Source organism: Triturus cristatus, chromosome 1_1, assembly GCF_964204655.1.
Source record: "Triturus cristatus chromosome 1_1, aTriCri1.1, whole genome shotgun sequence".
NCBI lineage: Eukaryota > Metazoa > Chordata > Amphibia > Caudata > Salamandridae > Triturus > Triturus cristatus.
The window spans coordinates 29,123,028-29,142,541 of record NC_140579.1 but is presented as its reverse complement, the minus strand read 5'-3'; the positions used below and the strand labels follow the sequence as shown (position 1 = coordinate 29,142,541).

Sequence of the window (19,514 nt, the reverse complement as noted above, 5' to 3'; positions counted from 1 at the left end):
GGTCCTGATGGGATCCCACCCAACCTTCTCTTGAGCCAGGTGGTTCTTTGGGCACCAATCCTGACTGGAGTCATCAATGCAGCAGTAGACACAGGTATGCCACCATCGTGGTCTACAGCCATAATCGTTACCATATTTAAAAAGGGTAATAAGGATATCCCACTTTGCTATCGGCCTATTTCCCTAATCGATGTGTCAGCGAAGGTGTTGGGAAGGGCTATCCTCAGCCGGCTAATGGATTGGGCTGAGGATCAACACATTATCACTGACACTCAATACGGATTTAGGCCAGGAAAGTCAACAACTGATCAATGTCTTAATCTATACTTATTGGTAGCCAAGTACACTATTGCCAGCCACGAAACTGTGTACTTGGCATTTATGGACTTGACAGCGGCTTTCGATCGAGTTAATCGTAGGAAATTATGGGTGATCATGGGCGGTCTTGGCGTGGACCCTGGACTCATTAATATTCTAAGTGTTCTGCATCAGAATACTACTGCCTCAGTTAGATATAATCAGGAGGGAAGCACTACTGACTCGTTCCCTTGTCTAAGTGGGGTGAGACAAGGCTGTATCATGGCCCCATTTTTATTTACTCTTTATATAAATAGTCTGGACCAGGCACTTGTGGCCCTGAAGGTTGACACACCGCGGATGGGATCAAGAGGGATCCCCGTCCTGCTTTATGCGGACGACGCAGTTCTTCTCGCACGCACACCCAAAGGGCTACAGGGCTTGATAGACGGCTTTGTCTCCTTTATGGAGAATTTAGACCTGTTCCCCAAATCTATCCAAATCGTATATCATGGAAGTGGGGAAAAAAAAAAAAAATATATGATTATTTGATTGGTTCTCATCGTCTGGAAAAGGTGCACTCGCTCTCATATTTGGGGATTTTATTTGACACATGACTTAACTTTAAAGCTCTATTAGAACAGAAATGTCGCACACTAGCGAGCTGCTCCGGGTCAATTATGAATTTTGCACGAAGACTGGGGCGTTGGTCCCCGGAGCAAATATTGAGACTATACAGCTCTATGTGTTGTGCCAAAATTCTCTATGGAAGTGAGGTATGGGGTTTCATTGATACGCAGCACTTACAAACCGAAGAAAACAAGTATCTTCGGTGTCTACTCAAAGTGCCCCAGAGTACACCGTCACATCTCATTCATGAAGAATTGGGTGTTAGTTATCTTGGAGACAGGTTGGAAGTCAAACCCCTAACCTGCTGGGCCAAAATTTTGACAAACCCAGAGGCCTCATTTAGCAAGCAGATCATAATAGACTGTCTTGCCCGTGACCGGGGACTGCACAACCCCTGGCTTAAGTACGTAAAGGAGTCTCTGGTAGGAATAGGATGTGCAGACCTTTTTAATAACCCCACAAAAATGCTAGTCCAGTATAAGGCCTTGGTGAAAGATCGGTACCAGAAATATGTTACATCACTTAGGGAAGATAGGGAGCTGGTCAAGACAACAGTCAAAGCACACCACCTGACTAAATCATGTCCGGGTATTGAGCCTTATCTATCTCATTTATATAATGCCCAAGACATATTTTTAATGACACGCTTCAGGTTTAATCTTCTACATCACTTATTAGCTGATCCGGCAGGATATACCTTATCTACAGAGTTGAAGGGTCCATGCGGCTGCGACCACCGGTCTCTGCAGGATACCCTTCACTTTGTTTTATTATGTCCTTTTTATTCATTTCCCAGGAGCTTGTTTTTAAAAAGTATTTTTAAAAAATTGCTAGATTTAAACACGCTAAGGTGGCCTTGTTGTTTTTAAAATTGTCCTCAGATGCATTAACTCTGTTCTGCACTGTAAACTTTTTAAGGGTAGCTGTCAAACTTAAAAACACAAGAGGTACTAGGTGAATAAACGTGGTACCTAGCGCGACTCTGTTAAAGGCCTTAAAATAAATTTGACGAGGGGAATGGTTCGCTTAATCCAGGAGGGAGTGAACATGCACTTATTTTAGGCTGTTGAATTGTTTTGCATTTCTCCTATTATGTGATGTACCCCTTCTGAATTTTTGTGATTGGTGAGGCTAGTCCCGTATTGGCCCTAAATATGAATTTTATATGTTAAGGGGTTTTTATTTATGGATGGACTGAGCATGTATTATTCTCACTTGCTATGTGGCCTGATTTTAATATGATCTATTTTATTTGCACTTCTATAGTATTTTTATATACCGAATAAAGTATTTTAAATTGAATTGAATTGAGTAGCTGGAGAGAGCTTAGGCCTCCTGACTTACAACCTGAGAGCAACATAACATAATTTTATCCCATGTTAGGATACTGTTCCTTTAGTTTGGAATTTAAAGGTAGGGGAACCATAGACAAATTGTATATGGCCGAAAGAGAGGTCCACCAGTTCTTGGTTCGATCGACCAAAGAATCCTGGGTGTGGTACTAAACCCGAATAGTCTGCAAAAGGCTTTATTGTTCGATGAATGTGATGGCCTTTGTATAAATGTACACTCATAATCAATGTTCCCTCTAATTTTTTTTCTCTGTGTGCAGCAGTGTGAGGTCTCTGTGCGCTGCAGCCATGGCTCTGTGCGCCAAGAACCCGACCGCGCGTGTGGGTGCAGCGAGAGGGGTTCCTGCTTGTTGTGCAGATAACTGACCTAGGTTTTGGAATGCAGGTGGCCTGCTTGATGGGGCAGGCGGGGCCGGACTGGGAACCCAAAGCAGCCCTGGCAATTATTACGGAACGGGGGGGGGGGGAATAGGAGGAGGGGAATGTCAAGCACTACTGCTGAACAAATCCGGTCCCCTGCTGCTTTTGTTACTGGGGCCGATATTGGAGCATCGCTACAAAACTGCCCCCAGTAACAAAACCTGCCCCCACTGCTCCTGAACTGGCCCCCACCCTTCCAGTCTCCCGGGCAAACGCCCGATGCTTGCTACAGCCAGTCCGGCCCTGGGGAAGGCCTTCGTGTTGGTGACTGGCATACACTGGTTGTGTCATGTTGGAATTGAACAGGTGCAGTGTAGAGCATCTGCAACCATGACAAAATTACACTAATGTATATTAGGAAACCGGGGCAACCTGCCCCATTCCCTAGCACCAGTGAACCTCTGCTTTCCTACCTACACAGGCGCGGCTGGGGGACATCTTAAGGATTTTAAGGGCCCTAGGCCAAACGTATTTAGGGAGCCCCTGTGCAGATCACCTTTGAATTTATGATTCCGTTTCAGCTCTCTCGTGTCCTCTTTGGCCAGATCACAAACAGTGCACAGACACACAGGTTCACATTCTAAATGTGTTTATAGTTAATATTCAGGGATAGTGATGTATTTTCCAATATTGTAATATAGTAGAAGCTCACTAATACTACTGCAAATAATCACTGTGACATCCTCTCATTTCTCATATCTGAGATCCTGTTTGGATCTAAAAGAAACATTTTTCATGGATGTTGCATGAAACAAAACCACATTTGTCATAAAATGTCTAACTAAGCACGCGAAAGCAAAAGACACACAATTGATGGACGGAATGCAGAACAAATCAAAACATTCACCCCCAGTCAAGATCTGGGTTAAATCCATCATTCTTTTGCTCACTCTGGAATCTGGGGATCACGGTTCGATCCCTGGCACCGGCAGCAGATTAGCCCAGCACCATGTGACTCTGGGCAATAGCTTGCTTAATCTTCCCGACGGCCCCCAGCGCCTAGAGACCCTTACGGGTTATTGTTCGCGCTTTACAAATGTGGATTAATATTATTATTATTATCACAACACAAAAAAGCGAAGTTTGTATGCAGCTCTTTAATGGCAGTTCATAGGTCACTGTCCTATGTTAGGATAGTAACTTCTGAACTGCAAGTAATACAAGGATATCTGTGACAAAGGCAGTAATCCACTGAGCTATTCCCATAAAATTCAGTTTATCAGCATTTAAAAACTACCAACAGACAAATGGTTGCTCTGCAGCAGGATCATAAATCACCAGTTATCTGAGTTTTTTTAAAAAATTGTTGTTGTACATCGGTGGCAGATTCACTGCGAGGGCCAAGGCTCATGTTTGGGTGGGCCAGGCACATGTTTGGGTTTTGATGCGTCACAACAGGTGCTGGTGACTATTGATATTGAATCATTGTACACCAGCATCCCCCAAGACGCTACGTTGGTGGCAACAGCACGCGCTCTTGGGGGACAGGATTGGTTTTATGATACACCCCAATCCTTTGTGATGCAGTGTATTGAGATTGCACTAACTCGCAATTATTTTTCCTACAAGAATGACCTCTTTTTACAAGTGTCCGGCACTTCAATGGGTGCTACTTTTGCACCGAGCCTGGCCTGCATTTATGTAGGTCAGTTTGAAGAACATCATTTATACCATCCATCTAATCCCTTCCAGAGGCATATTAGCCTCTGGAAGCGGTATATTGATGATATTTTATGCATATGGACAGGAACACGGAGTGATCTCTGTGAATTCTTGAAACGGCTAAATGATTGTGATGATTGTTTAAAATTCACGTGGACTATGAGTACTGAAATGGTGACTTATTTGGATTTGGATATCAGGGTAACTGATAACAAGTTAAGTTCTAGTGTTCATCAGAAACCCACTAATAAGAATTCACTATTACATTATCAATCATTTCACCCTAGAGCACTGAGGGATAATCTCCCTGTAGGGCAGTTCCTGCGTTACCGCAGGAACTGCTCTTCCACTGCTGACTTTTTACAACAGTCTGAGAGTCTCACTGAGAAATTGGTCCAGCGGGCCTATCCGAGAAGAATTGTTAATAGAGCCCGAAAGAGAGCTCATAACACTCCTCGGGAGGCTTTACTGGAAAGGAATATAAAAGATGGAGATGATTGCTTATCTATAGTGCTGACTTTTGATCCCTTGGCGACTAAAATACGTCAGGTTTTTAGGAAGCACTGGTCTTTGCTCTCCACCAATGAGTATCAAATGCCCGCACCCAGGTTTGCGTTTAAAAGAGCACAGAATCTCAAGGACAGGTTTGTCCATACGAGGCCCTCATTACAAGTAAAGAGTACCTCTATCCCGGCTGGGCACTACCCATGTGGTGGGTGCTCAGTATGTGAACTTACTGAGAAGACAACAAGTGTCCAGTTGCATAATGGACGAATTTGGTATTTGAACAAATTCAGTAACTGCAACTCGACTAACATCATTTACAGATTAACATGTCTATGTGGGCTTCATTATATTGGCCTCACAACAAGAAAAATTAAGGTGAGGATACAAGAGCATCTCAGTACCATTAAGAATGGGAAATTAACCACGAGGCTGGTTCAACATTATAAAGATAGTCAACACAATCATAAGGCAGTGAGATGGGTGGTTTTGGAAAAGGTGATGGGCGACATGAATCAGATTGAAAGAACACTTGCACTGAAAGAGGCACGTTGGATTTATTCAGAAAAGGCAGATCAAATTGGTCTGAATGATCAAATTGAATGGAATAAGATCTCCAAATAAAGGATGAGAGTCTGTTATAATGATTTTTTATACATTAAGAGAGTTAAATTGATCTGGGCTGTCAGTTTCCTTTTCTGGATGCAATTTCATTTTTGAGAAATTATTTTCATCTTTCTATATTTAAAAATGTAATGTAATGAAATATACTATTTTTTTTAATACAAAACTTAATTCCTCAGTCCGTTTCTGTTATGGGTTTATAACTCCCCTTTCATAAATATATACATTGTGATTCTGAAATCGAACAGACTTGTTTAAAATGACCAGTGATGGTTACTAAATAAACGTTTTTTTCAGGATTATTATATGGGTGGTCTTAGGAATGCCTTCAGGATTGAATGCGCTAAATAATTCCACCAAAAATCTGTAGAAGATGTGCCATTCTAAGATGGTCCATTGACAACGTTGTCTCGTTGTTCCGGGTAAACAGCCTCGCTTTCAACTGAAGCCCGGAAGACTGTGTTACGCGCTGCTGGTTTAAATTGCAGTTGCGTACCAGTGTGCTCCGAACCCGGAACGAGTAACAGTGCCGACGAGGAATCCTTACGGTGAGAGTAAACTATGATGAACCTGTTGGCATTGAGGCAAAGGGGTTCGCGTCATTAGTAATGGATTCTTTATGAGTGATATGCATTGAAACTCGGACAGAGTGCGAGATGTTAAGACGGTGAAAAGGTTGGATTGCAAAGGGGCAGGCAATATAATGAATAGTGCTAACATTGTATGTGTCATTCGTGAGAACTAGTACCACATAGTGCACTCGAGTGGTGGTAGATACGTGTAGTTGATCTCAGTACAGTATATGAATTCACGAACTTAATCCATCTGTCTCTCCATATAAAGGTGTGAGTAACGGAGGTGCTTACATTGGGAAAAGAAGTGCAGCCAGCATTGACTCCTTGAGCTAATGGAGAGCTGGTATGCGGGCCCGCGGCTCTCATTAGGTAATTGACATTGGTGGCCTTGGGCCGTCGTTATGTGTTTTTAAGCCAGAGTTTCTGTTTTTAAGTCTTGAAGTGGGATGCAGGTGTTGTCTCTCATGAATTCACCAGCCATGTTTCTTCTTTTATTTTCGTTTGCATATTTGCAGTCACTCCTTTGTTTTAAAAAAGGCAAAGTCCGGGGAAAGTGAACACAGACCCTTGATGCCCTGATGAATTTGCCGCAAGTTAGATAAGGCAATGAAACATGTTGGCCATTCCTGAATGTGGTTACATGACATGACCGTGTTTTTAACCTTGGGATGACTCACACAACCGAATAAATAAATTGGAACTATATATGTGAGCCAGACCTAATTTTATTTAAAGACTTCACGGGTCTTTTTTTGTTCCTTTTTGGTTTTGGGGTTTGCTAAAATTCTTTTTACACTTTTTACACTTTCCTAAATGGGACACATATTTTCCTTTATGAGAAAGATATCTATGATGATAAAATCGTGAGCAAACTGGTGAGAACCTGCCAGCAGCTCCTTTGGTGTTGCGCACGTGAGATACTTTCTCATTTTTCACTTTATTTTTATATTTTTTTATTTGATATTTTTTGCCCACAATCACTTATGGAGATTGGTTGAGTGATTCTATACATGGTTGGTTACCTTCACCGTTTGGGAATTAGTAAAGTTTAAGTTGTATGGCACCAGGGATTTAATGATAGTTCATGAGATGAACTACGTATGAAGGAGTAAGATATCTTTACATTACCCTCTTAGGAATCCCATGTAATTATTTGATTTAAAAGGAGTGTTTTGATGTTACCAGGTCTATTTTGTTGTATTACAGTTTGAGTGGAGGGTGGCCTGGCATACATTTTCCCTCTTTTGCTCCTAATTTGAATATAAACATGTTTGGGTGGGCCTGACCCACCCGGCCCACCCTCTAGAACCGGGCCTGCCTGGGATGGTGAGCCACGCTCTATTAAGAAATGGCACTCAGCAAGTCCAGAAGCACGATGTGCGCTTTCACTATCACTAACATATATTAGTGATTGTGAAGGCACACGTCGTGTTTAAGGCTTGCTGCATACCTTCTGTTAATAGAGGGCGGCAGGTTGCGTGTCTTTTAAAAAAAGTTTTCATGTTAATTGCAGCGCCCGACATACTAATATACGGGCTGCATTTAAGATGAAAACTTTCAAATAGGCACACAATCTGCCTGCAGCCGCGCTCTATAAACAAAAGGCATGCAGCAAGCCTAAAAGCATGACGTGTGGCTTTCACAATAACTAATATATGTTAGTAATTGTGAAAGCACATGGTACGTCGTGCCTATAGTATTACTGCGTGCCCTTTCTTCATAGAGATCGGCTGGGGCAGATTGTCTGCTTTGTTTTTTAAGTATTCATGTTGATCGCAGCGCCCGTCGTGCTTCTACAGGGCGCTGCGATTAACATGAACACCTGCCTCAGGGGATGTGCAGTGTGTGTGCGCGCTCCAAAGAAGACACTGCGTGCTCGGAGTGTCATAGGTGCGTGGGCACCCAAGCGCGCACCTTCCGGGGAACAGTGCTCAGACTTATTTTTGGCTGCCCCCCTTTTTGAAAGTGTAACATATAATTCATTTTTCTGAGATCACTAGGGTTTGATTGAGCTAAAATTGGGAAATAAATTAATTCAAAGTTGTTCTGAATAGGCATCCTCAAAATATGTCTTGCCCAGCACTGCAAAAATCCATAAGATCACAGTGGCTCCACCAACGCTTTAGAAGCAGTGGTATGTTAGGAATTTCCTCTTTTTTGGTAATCTGGTCTTCTGCAGCCTTTAAATCATGGAAGTGTACATAAGTCACAGGCTAAGTTTCAGGATTAAAAGGAACGAGCTTTGTCTTCCACTATCTTTTAAGGCTTCATTTATTAGGCATGGGCGTAGTTCGCTAAGCGGAACTCCGCGAAGTTACAAAAAAACTCTGCGAAGTTCCGCAAGTGGCGGAGTGCAGTGCGAACTGCAGTTTGTGCTGGTATTTCTGCCGCTCGGGTAGAAATCCTACCCGTGCGGCACCTCGCGCTCGCGAACTTACTGATCGCAAACTTACCGTTCGCGATCGCGAGCGGGGAAAAAACTCCACTGCACATCGCGAAGCGGAGTTTCTGCACTCCATGAGCTCCGTGGAGTGTGGAGTGCAGAAAACTCTGCAAACTCCGCGAACGGAGCGAAGTTCACCGCCCAGGCCTACATTTATTCATATCAGGTTTCTATGTCGGTTTGTGTATGTGTGAAATTCCTTCTGTACTCAATGTTGACTTCCACTACTAAGTCAGACTGTGCTTTGCCACCGGATGGATTTAATTTTTCTGTTCTGCCCTCAGAGTCCAAGCCAACGTGCCAGCGATGGAGGTCCTGGAGCAAGAGCTGACCTGGATGGAGTCGTACCTGCCCACACTTGGTTCCCCCATCGTGCTCTGCCACAACGACCTCTTATGCAAGAATGTAATTTACAACGAGACCAAAGGTATGGCTTGTAACCATCTATAATTGAGTGCTCACTGAGGAGGTAGGCTTATTTTAAAAGTCTCAAGTACATGGGGATAACTCTGTGATTATGATTTTTTTATCCCAGGGTGACTGACAAGTTCTCTGAAGTTAAAGGCAACCCTCTCTACATCAAGTGATTGACAGTGGGCTTCAAGGTTATTTAAAACCTTCTTTTCATACACAAGAGCAACTGGATTAATTGAAGAGAGAAAGGTACGATCCTGTTCTAGAAAGAATTTACTCCATAATACCTCTAGGGTATCCAAAGATATTGGAGTAGATGCCTCACTTACTATATCGTGACATGCTGTATCATTGGTGCCTATCCCCTGGTAAGGTGGTACCCCCAGGGTGGACTCAACCACAGAAATTGGAGCTCCTAGTTAAAATCTGGCAGGATAAGCAGGGATCCATAAGAAAAGTTGAAAGTTAAAAATACCTACAGGTATACCCAAAGTGTTTCTATATTTGTAGTGTACCTGGGGTATGGATAAACATGTTTTTGAGGGTTGTATTGAATCTAGCTGTTCAATTAACCCTGCTACATACACACTAACATGTTTTGGCCCACAATAGGAGCCCGTCTGGGACCTTGGTCAGGGCTATTTAAAGTATTCCTGCCTTGCTACGCATGCATAACATGCACCTGCGTGAGGCCTAAGTGTAGGAAAGTAGTATCTGCTTCTTATGGTTACCCCCACTTTTTGCTGATGCCTCACTGTTTTAGGACTAGTCTGACTGGGATCCTGCTATCCAGGACCCCAGTTTATCTGCTTTCTCCCTTAAAATGCTATGTATGTACTTCAGGTACACTTCAGATTGGACACTGAGGCACCCTTATCAGTCCCTAGTATATGGTACCCCAGAGGCCTCCCATGGGCTGAAGCATGTATTATGCCACCAACGAGTGGCCATTCAAAATGACACCACAGGCCTGCTACAGCAGCCTGTGTAAGCAGGTGCTAGCACCACTTACTTAGATATAGGTTCACTATATCTATCTAAATCACTACACTTAAAAACCTATCAGTCACCCTTATCAATCAATCCTGAAGGCAGGGGGCTGGGTTTTACCTGAGAGGGTGCCCCTGCATGAACAGAGCCCCTCTGCAGCCTTCGGAGACCATTCCAGGGGTTGTCTGTGATGCAGCCAGACATATAGGTTAAGTTGCATTATAAACTCGCAGTAAATGCTAACTTTAAAACGGCTGCTTAGAAACATGTCGTGTTTGGTGTCAAACACCGTGGAATCATACCTCCACACCAGTAACTGGTGAGGGAGGTATGATTCCACCCTTCCAAAGGGGACATGTGTGGGTCACCGGTCTACCCAGTACCAGTCTTCTCGACCCGGGCACAACAAAATGGACGCTGCCAGCCACAGACACGATTCTGCTCTCCTGCTGCTGAGCCAAGCTCGAGCAGAGGAAGGCATGACAATAGACATCCTGTCACAGGCAGGTGTGACCATCTCCCAGACAGGATTTAGTGTATTGGGGCTGGGTGGGTGCACTCTGAGAGTGCCAGAAAGCCTGCACTGGGGGGTCATTTGGTGTCCCTGTGCATAGTCCAGCTCAAACCAGTTCTGGGAGCCATTGGCTCCTGCTCTGGTGCGAAACTGGAAAGAGAACACGGGTGTAGCCACCCCTCTGTCCTGCCCCTCCCCTAGGAGGGTCCCCTGAATCTGTCCAACCCTTTCCCGTGGGTATAAAGTGGGATACCTGGCTACAGGACTTTAGATTTTACCTGGACAAGATTCTGCTAAGAAACCAAGTACTTCGACTGTCTGCATGACGCTGGACGACTGAAGAATTTCCCTTGGAGTAAATGAGTTACTCCCCTGCAGAAGCAGGCACCTAAGCACATCTGACCGGTTTGCTTCTCCCGAGCTCCTGAGAACTCCATAGATTTTAGCAACACAGGGGGTGGGTTTCCGAAGGTCCCTGAGGTTAAACCGATCTCTCAGCAATTCTGAGACCAGTGTCCATCGTGGGGGCCGTGTAACCCGAACCCCTGTGCACTGCGTACATTTGCAAATGCATATGCTTGTTGGCGATTCCTGAGCTTGTGCATTGGACTCCGAGTAGTCCTGACCCCGAGTAGTAATTGCACCAAAGATATCCAGCCTCCTCGCACTGAGTGCTCCGTGGGCTGGTGCTTTGCAGACTTGCTTGAGGTCTCCTCACGATCCCTGGTCCGTTGGCCTGTGGGTCCTGGTGAGAGTCACCTTGTTTGTTCTTGGGCTTCCCTGGTTGCTCCAGACATGCCCTGACTCCCCCTTGCTTGGAGAGTCTCCTGGACCTTGCTGGTCCACACCGTAACCTGTTTGTCCTTCCTGCATGGGTTGCATTTGCCAAGACTTGTTGGTGCTCCAGCCAGACATTGACCCCTCAGCACTCGACACTGTTCATGGGATAGCTCAACTTCGGATCCTGGTCATCCTCGACATCTCCTAGTCCCGTGGCTGCAGAGTCAAGCATCCCTTGGCACCTGAAGCACCCGTCATCGGTGGGCATTCGACTACCGACCCCTGGTCACCTGAAGTGACCCAGACTCTGTCTCCTCTGCTTTCAGGTTGCTCTCACCTAGAATCCAGGCTTGGATTCCACTGGACACTCTTTGCCTTCTTGGCAGCAGTATTTCTTAGCAGCTCTCCACTGGTTTCCGACACCACTTGACCCCTATGCACCCGGCTCCTCTAGGATAGGTAACACGGGTACCTCGGTACTCACTGGTTTTGGCACTAGAACCTCCTATGTTCCAAAGGGTTTGCTTGAAGTCCTCGTAGAAGTGTCCTTAAACTGTAATTTTATAACCACGACTTTCCCATAGAGTTGTACGGAGCACGCGGTCGTGTTTCCTCACTGCACCCGTACTCCGTGGGCTGCCTGTGTCACTACCTTGGGTGGTTCCTTGGGGTCCCGGCGATTCTACGTGCTCTAGGCACTGTGTCTGGTCAAGTCGTGATTGTTATAAAACATTTTTAGTATATGGTTCTGTCTCTCCCTGAAGCCCGCTGTGTATTGTGCTACTTACAAGTGTTCTATTGATTCAGTATTGTGTGCTTTATGTTCTAATCTCGTGGAGAGGTTAGTAGACAGTGTTACAGTAATACATTTACATTTTAATATAACTATTGTGTGGTTGTCCTTTCATTTGGTCATTCAGGAGGTGATATTCTGGTAAAATAAGTTGCTTCACATTCCTTCAAGATTAAGCCTGAAGGCTGCTCTCCATAGCTACCACTAGGATAGCTTTCTAAAGGTTATCTTTGACCTCATACAGCATAAGGGTCGTGTGGACTGGTACAGGGTGCCCACTTTAATTAGTGGACAGCATATACCAGCCCACCTTCTCACACTAAGATTCTCACTTGTCTTGGTCTTCTGTCTTGGGGAATACCTAAGAGACAAAAAGGGTGCGTCAGTGAGGTTGAAGATGGATCCAGAAGTATACTATATCTACTTTAGTCCAATCTGATGTCCCAATCTGAATTCTGTCGGGACGTCTAGTGCTTCCAATGTCCATACCCGTATCAGGATGAGGATTGTACTGCTCCTAATTCAGGATGACTTCCCTATTAAAAACTCTGAACATACTATTATGAGGTGCTACATAAAGTTGTTGCCCCATAACAGTATAATTGGCCTCTATTCCTTGTTCTATTTGTGGTTGGTCAGAAAGGATTAAAAAAACTTTACAGATGCAATTTCTCATGAGAAATACATGCTTAGTGGTTAAATGTGGTGTAAACTGATCACGCACACATTCTGCTTACCCTTATTTGGTGTCTTTCAAGGGTCATGCGTGTCTGGTGCGTGATGATGTCCTAGTGTCACACTCCTTTGGGGGAGGAAAAATAATTAGATATACATTTCAAAAGGACTTTTTCCTATTCTAATAAACATATAGGTGATGGTTCCCAATTGTGGTTGCCTATAGTGAATGAGATTCCCATATGTAGATATTTTCCAATCTGAACTCGGAAAATAATTTCATAGTAAGGCTGTACAATACTACTGTCATTCACTTCATGCAGGTCATAAAACCTTTATTGGCCACATGTTCTTAGTGAAAGAATCCTGTTTGGTGATAGGGCTACACCCATCTGTCTGAGCTCAATTTCTTTAGCTGAATGTATAATTCAAAGCTCCCGCCAGCGTTCACAACTGGGGAGAGGATATGGCCTAACGGCTAGAGCGGTCGGCCGTGAAGCTAGGGAACCGGGTACGAGTCTCGGCAGGCACACTCAACATCCTATGATGGGCAAATCACTTAATCTCCTCATGGCCAACAAAAATAAGAAAATGAAACTGTCCGTTTCAAACGCAACTGGTGCTAATGTAAAACACTCTGAAACCTTCGGGTCTAGTTCGAGCTATATAAAACTCCCCCCAAAAACTATTTTTTTTAAATTATTTTGTATGTTGCTATGCTTTAATGTGTAGTTTGAATTTGCTTAGGTGATGCACCCATCTAGCTGAGCTCCATTTCTTTAGCTGATTGTAAAGATAAAATCTCCCGTCAGAGCTCACAACAGGTTATTATTTCGTATACCCCCATGATTTAATGTTTAGTTTGAATTTGCTTGGGGCTAGCGGTATATTTGAAGCATTACCATCTCTCACGTACGCACTCATACTGAACCATATGTCTCGTGTCACAATGCTTGGTTATGTTTATGGACACAATAATGCTCATCAGGCCCATTCTGGACCCACAGTACATTTTAAAGCTTCCGCCATTCCCAATAGGTACTGTGTATTATGCCTACGTACATGTGAAGACAACCCTCCAGGGTATGTCATTCATTTGCTTAGCATTGCACAGCATCCATGTGGATCACATGGGTGTTATCATGAGAACCGCCGTGAAGGAATCACTCCATTCCATGTCTCCTCTTTCATTCCATTCCAGTCCAGTTTAACCAAGTTTCCGTTCTCAACTTACTTCGTCAAGGATCTGACACCGCCCGTACACCTACGAGTTACCGCCTTCCAGACCGCTTGCAAGCACTGGTATGGGCTCAGCATCTGGTTTTTACGAGTTCATCGCTGGTTGTGGGCGGTGTTGCGGATGATGCGTTTGTGCTGCATGGCCGTTGGAATGCTGGGAGTTGGAGTTTGGTTTAAGTCCAGCGTGTCTTGCTGTGGGTAGGGTTAGTGGTGGAAGTAAAAACGTTCCTGGTTTTGGTGCTCCATCGGATGCCCAGATAGTATTTAAATATTTATCTGGTCTTCCCATTGATTTTTGTTTAATTTGGGAAGGATGTTCTCACAAATTTTATAGTAGTTTCTTTCACCTTTGTTTTTATTGCCTTTATTTATTGTTTGGTAACCTCCTGGGATTCTATGTACATAGTGTATAGGTCTGTTGGCTCCTTTTTTATATATTTATATAGAGTCATGTGATTATGGTCAAAATAGAGACCATAGTTTGATGCCTTCTCAACTCATATTATTGTATGCGTACTCTTACACTTGGATTTGGGTCTCCATATTCAATCTCAATGTGTGTTGGTTCTTATCTTCTAGGTGGTATGCCCCTGGCGGTTCTTCCAGGGTTCGGTGGTGATACCCCAATGTCCTATATTAGATGCAGTATAGTCTTAAGAGTATTCCTCATTTGTGTCTATTACAGTGGGTTGGCAGACACTCATTAACCCCTTCAAAAGAGGAGGGTTTGGAGTACCCAACTTTTACTTGTACTATCTGGTGGCACAGACGCATTACACTTATTTTTGGTATCACCCGGACGCGCGCCTGCAATTCCTGAAGCCTGAGCACACACAGGCCTGCCCCTATCCTCTCTCTACTATCCTCCCGCTCGGGCTTAGGAGAACACCGGCTGAGATCCATACACTACCAACCACAAGTTGGGCTTGGGTGCGTTTGCGCAGATACCTGGGAGCTGACCGTCTGTACTCCTCGCATTTGCCGGTTCTGAATAATCACTGGATACCTCCCACGACTGAAATACTGACACAGCATGCACTCACCCGTTGTCAGATACAAAATATGAGGGGCATGTTCAGAGACGGTCACTTGTGCACAGTAGCGGACATGACACGTGATCGGTATGTTACCACACTAGACCGTTTTCTAGTGCACAGAACTCGAATGGCACTGGTCACTGCACTACGCCCTGAGACAGAGGAACCTCCTGAGCTCCCTCCACTTACAACAATTATTACTACACCTGATGGTGCACAGTTCTCCAGAATATGTCGTCAAGCGCAGGCAGTCCGACCAATAATGGGAGGTGGCATGTGCGGCCTGGGAGGGAGACCTAGCGCAGCCCATGACATACAAGAAGTGGGCCTATTAGTTATGCACAGACATGCTTAGTGTCAAATAATTATAAACATAAGCTTATGCACTTTAAGTACCTGCATAGAATCTATGTCACCCCCATGTTGCTCACAAAGATGGATTGTACGAGGTCGAATAGCTGCCAGAGATGTGCGATGGCGCATGCTGACTTTATTCACTTAAAGCAATACCAAAGGAAATGATGGACGGAGTGTTGAACATTGCAAGCACTCACCCCCAGTCAACTGATCTGGGTTTAATCCATCACCGTTCTTTAGCCCACTCTGCCAACCCAGTTCAGACATGGCCATATGCAAATCAGTCTGACCCTGTGCCTCATGGGAACAGTCCAGCCCGAACTGCCAAGCCATGTCTTCCCTGGACCGGAAACAAGCTTCCTAGGACCGGTTTCTGGCATTTCAGCCGTCTTCAGCCAGGCTTGCTTGAATCCAGTGGCAAAGTGAGCAAGGGACTCACGTCTGAGCATACCCTGCCAACTTATGGCGAACAAAGCAATACCAAAGGAAATGATGGACGGAGTGTTGAACATTGCAAGCACTCACCCCCAGTCAACTGATCTGGGTTTAATCCATCACCGTTCTTTAGCCCACTCTGCCACCCCAGTTCAGACATGGCCATATGCAAATCAGTCTGACCCTGTGCCTCATGGGAACAGTCCAGCCCGAACTGCCAAGCCATGTCTTCCCTGGACCGGAAACAAGCTTCCTAGGACCGGTTTCTGGCATTTCAGCCGTCTTCAGCCAGGCTTGCTTGAATCCAGTGGCAAAGTGAGCAAGGGACTCACGTCTGAGCATACCCTGCCAACTTATGGCGAACAAAGCAATACCAAAGGAAATGATGGACGGAGTGTTGAACATTGCAAGCACTCACCCCCAGTCAACTGATCTGGGTTTAATCCATCACCGTTCTTTAGCCCACTCTGCCACCCCAGTTCAGACATGGCCATATGCAAATCAGTCTGACCCTGTGCCTCATGGGAACAGTCCAGCCCGAACTGCCAAGCCATGTCTTCCCTGGACCGGAAACAAGCTTCCTAGGACCGGTTTCTGGCATTTCAGCCGTCTTCAGCCAGGCTTGCTTGAATCCAGTGGCAAAGTGAGCAAGGGACTCACGTCTGAGCATACCCTGCCAACTTATGGCGAACAAAGCAATACCAAAGGAAATGATGGACGGAGTGTTGAACATTGCAAGCACTCACCCCCAGTCAACTGATCTGGGTTTAATCCATCACCGTTCTTTAGCCCACTCTGCCACCCCAGTTCAGACATGGCCATATGCAAATCAGTCTGACCCTGTGCCTCATGGGAACAGTCCAGCCCGAACTGCCAAGCCATGTCTTCCCTGGACCGGAAACAAGCTTCCTAGGACCGGTTTCTGGCATTTCAGCCGTCTTCAGCCAGGCTTGCTTGAATCCAGTGGCAAAGTGAGCAAGGGACTCACGTCTGAGCATACCCTGCCAACTTATGGCGAACAAAGCAATACCAAAGGAAATGATGGACGGAGTGTTGAACATTGCAAGCACTCACCCCCAGTCAACTGATCTGGGTTTAATCCATCACCGTTCTTTAGCCCACTCTGCCACCCCAGTTCAGACATGGCCATATGCAAATCAGTCTGACCCTGTGCCTCATGGGAACAGTCCAGCCCGAACTGCCAAGCCATGTCTTCCCTGGACCGGAAACAAGCTTCCTAGGACCGGTTTCTGGCATTTCAGCCGTCTTCAGCCAGGCTTGCTTGAATCCAGTGGCAAAGTGAGCAAGGGACTCACGTCTGAGCATACCCTGCCAACTTATGGCGAACAAAGCAATACCAAAGGAAATGATGGACGGAGTGTTGAACATTGCAAGCACTCACCCCCAGTCAACTGATCTGGGTTTAATCCATCACCGTTCTTTAGCCCACTCTGCCACCCCAGTTCAGACATGGCCATATGCAAATCAGTCTGACCCTGTGCCTCATGGGAACAGTCCAGCCCGAACTGCCAAGCCATGTCTTCCCTGGACCGGAAACAAGCTTCCTAGGACCGGTTTCTGGCATTTCAGCCGTCTTCAGCCAGGCTTGCTTGAATCCAGTGGCAAAGTGAGCAAGGGACTCACGTCTGAGCATACCCTGCCAACTTATGGCGAACAAAGCAATACCAAAGGAAATGATGGACGGAGTGTTGAACATTGCAAGCACTCACCCCCAGTCAACTGATCTGGGTTTAATCCATCACCGTTCTTTAGCCCACTCTGCCACCCCAGTTCAGACATGGCCATATGCAAATCAGTCTGACCCTGTGCCTCATGGGAACAGTCCAGCCCGAACTGCCAAGCCATGTCTTCCCTGGACCGGAAACAAGCTTCCTAGGACCGGTTTCTGGCATTTCAGCCGTCTTCAGCCAGGCTTGCTTGAATCCAGTGGCAAAGTGAGCAAGGGACTCACGTCTGAGCATACCCTGCCAACTTATTCACTTGGCATGGAACTGCCCTGCATCTAGAACAAATGGTCGAGACTGAGCTCCCCCACACACCCCTGCTGGCCTTACTGAGGTGTGTACTCCCTTTGAATCTGGGGGTTAGGCGCTTCACCGCAATTGCATTGTTGCTAGCTAAGTGACCGGTTTCCCTAAATTGGGGAGGAGCCAACCGCCGCTGGTGAGACTCTGGCTGAGGGATGTGATGTACTGCAACACTACTAGTGATGTATATGCGTCTTTGCTGCCACTCGCTTCCCGCCCCAAAAACATCTGGCAACCGCTCCGTTCCTATTTGCTACTACACCCTGAACTCACTGACTGGAATGTATTTCATGATGACATGATTGTTGGATTAGCCGACTGGTCCTGTGGATCAGTATTGCCAAAATATCTTGGTTGCATGAGCCTATATTGTTGTTTCATTGTTGATGATTATGGAGTTATTCCTGCTATGCATGACTTTTCTTTCTATCCGTCAACAATTGGTTCATATGCTCCGCATTGTCTGTGCAGTGAATTGTTTTGTATGATCTTTTGAAAAATTGCAATAAAAACAAGTGAAAAAAAAATCAATGTCTATTACAGTTGTGTCCATGGAATTTCTTCATTCAATCCCTGCGATGTACTCGATAATCTGTAAATCTATCTCTGTTCATTTCGCAGTAGCTGTTGTTCTGTCACGGAAGGAGACCGTTTCGCTATAATAAACCAAGTGAAATCGTTTTCTAAGTGGCCTATGGACAGGAAATGATGTATCAATTTTGTGGTTGATTTTTTGCACTGGGAAGTGCTCCTGTGCTCGATGATGCGTGTTCTGACCGTTCTTGTGGTCATGCCTATGTATTTTAAACCCCACTTGCATATTAGTATCTATACCTCATTGGTACTGTTACAGTCCGTGTGTTTCTTGAGAATCCAGGGCATCCGTAAGTCTAGATCTATATCTTTAGTTGCTTTGGTGAGTGGGCAGATATTACACTGTCCAAAGGGGTAGTGCCAGTTACTTCGGGTAAGTTCCACATGAGATGGAATGTATGGCTGGTGGTCTCCTGTTTAGGCCTTGTGTGAATCAATAAGTGCTTTAACGAGCTCCCTCGTCTAAAGGCAAACATGGGTCTTTCAAAATCCAGGGACGCTGAAGTCAAGATTTTCCACTGTAGTAAAATCAATTTTTCATTTGATTTGAATGTGTTCCATAAGTGGTGGCACACACTAGTCAATCGTTTTCTGGTCTCTCGTAGGTTTGTAGCAAGGAATCCCTCTGATCGTTTCTTGCTCTCTTCTTTGCTTTTTTTTATAAAGTAACGTGGATATAGTTTGTCCTCCAGTTTCTTTGTTAGTAGAGCTCCATGGCCGTCGTAGGTGGATCTTTCTGTACAGTTTCTATGTAGGTTGAAGAAACTGGCCGACTGGCAAATTGTCTCTTAAGGCCTTGGGGTGGAAGCTGTCATACTGGAGCAGGTTGTTGGTATCCATCGGTTTATAGGAAACTTCAGTTTTCAGGTGGTTGTGATCTGCCCAGAGCCTGAGTTACAGGAAAGTGATTGGTTTCGTGCTCGTGGTCATAGTGAATCTCAGGAACATGTCTCTTGAGTCGACCCACTCCAAGAAGTCATGAGCATCCATCTCCCTCTCTCTGCAGATGACCAGATCATCATCGATGAATCTCTTCCATAGTTTTATCTTATTGATGAAGGGGTTTGTGTTGTTGTATATGTTCTTCTGTTCAAAATCATGGACATACAGACAGGCTATACTTGGGGCTAA

General features: G+C 45.2%; 1 protein-coding gene across 4 annotated transcripts in view; it reads left to right on the top strand.

Annotated features, from left to right (window-relative positions):
- LOC146869226 (ethanolamine kinase 1-like) overlaps positions 1-19,514 on the top strand; it is a 165,548-nt gene that overhangs the window by 46,140 nt on the left and 99,894 nt on the right. For all 4 annotated transcript variants that reach the window (XM_085644843.1, XM_085644999.1, XM_085645091.1 and 1 more), the window contains one exon: positions 8,792-8,934. In XM_085644843.1, coding sequence (XP_085500969.1) covers positions 8,792-8,934 — 143 coding nt within the window. The remainder of the gene's footprint in view (positions 1-8,791; positions 8,935-19,514) is intronic.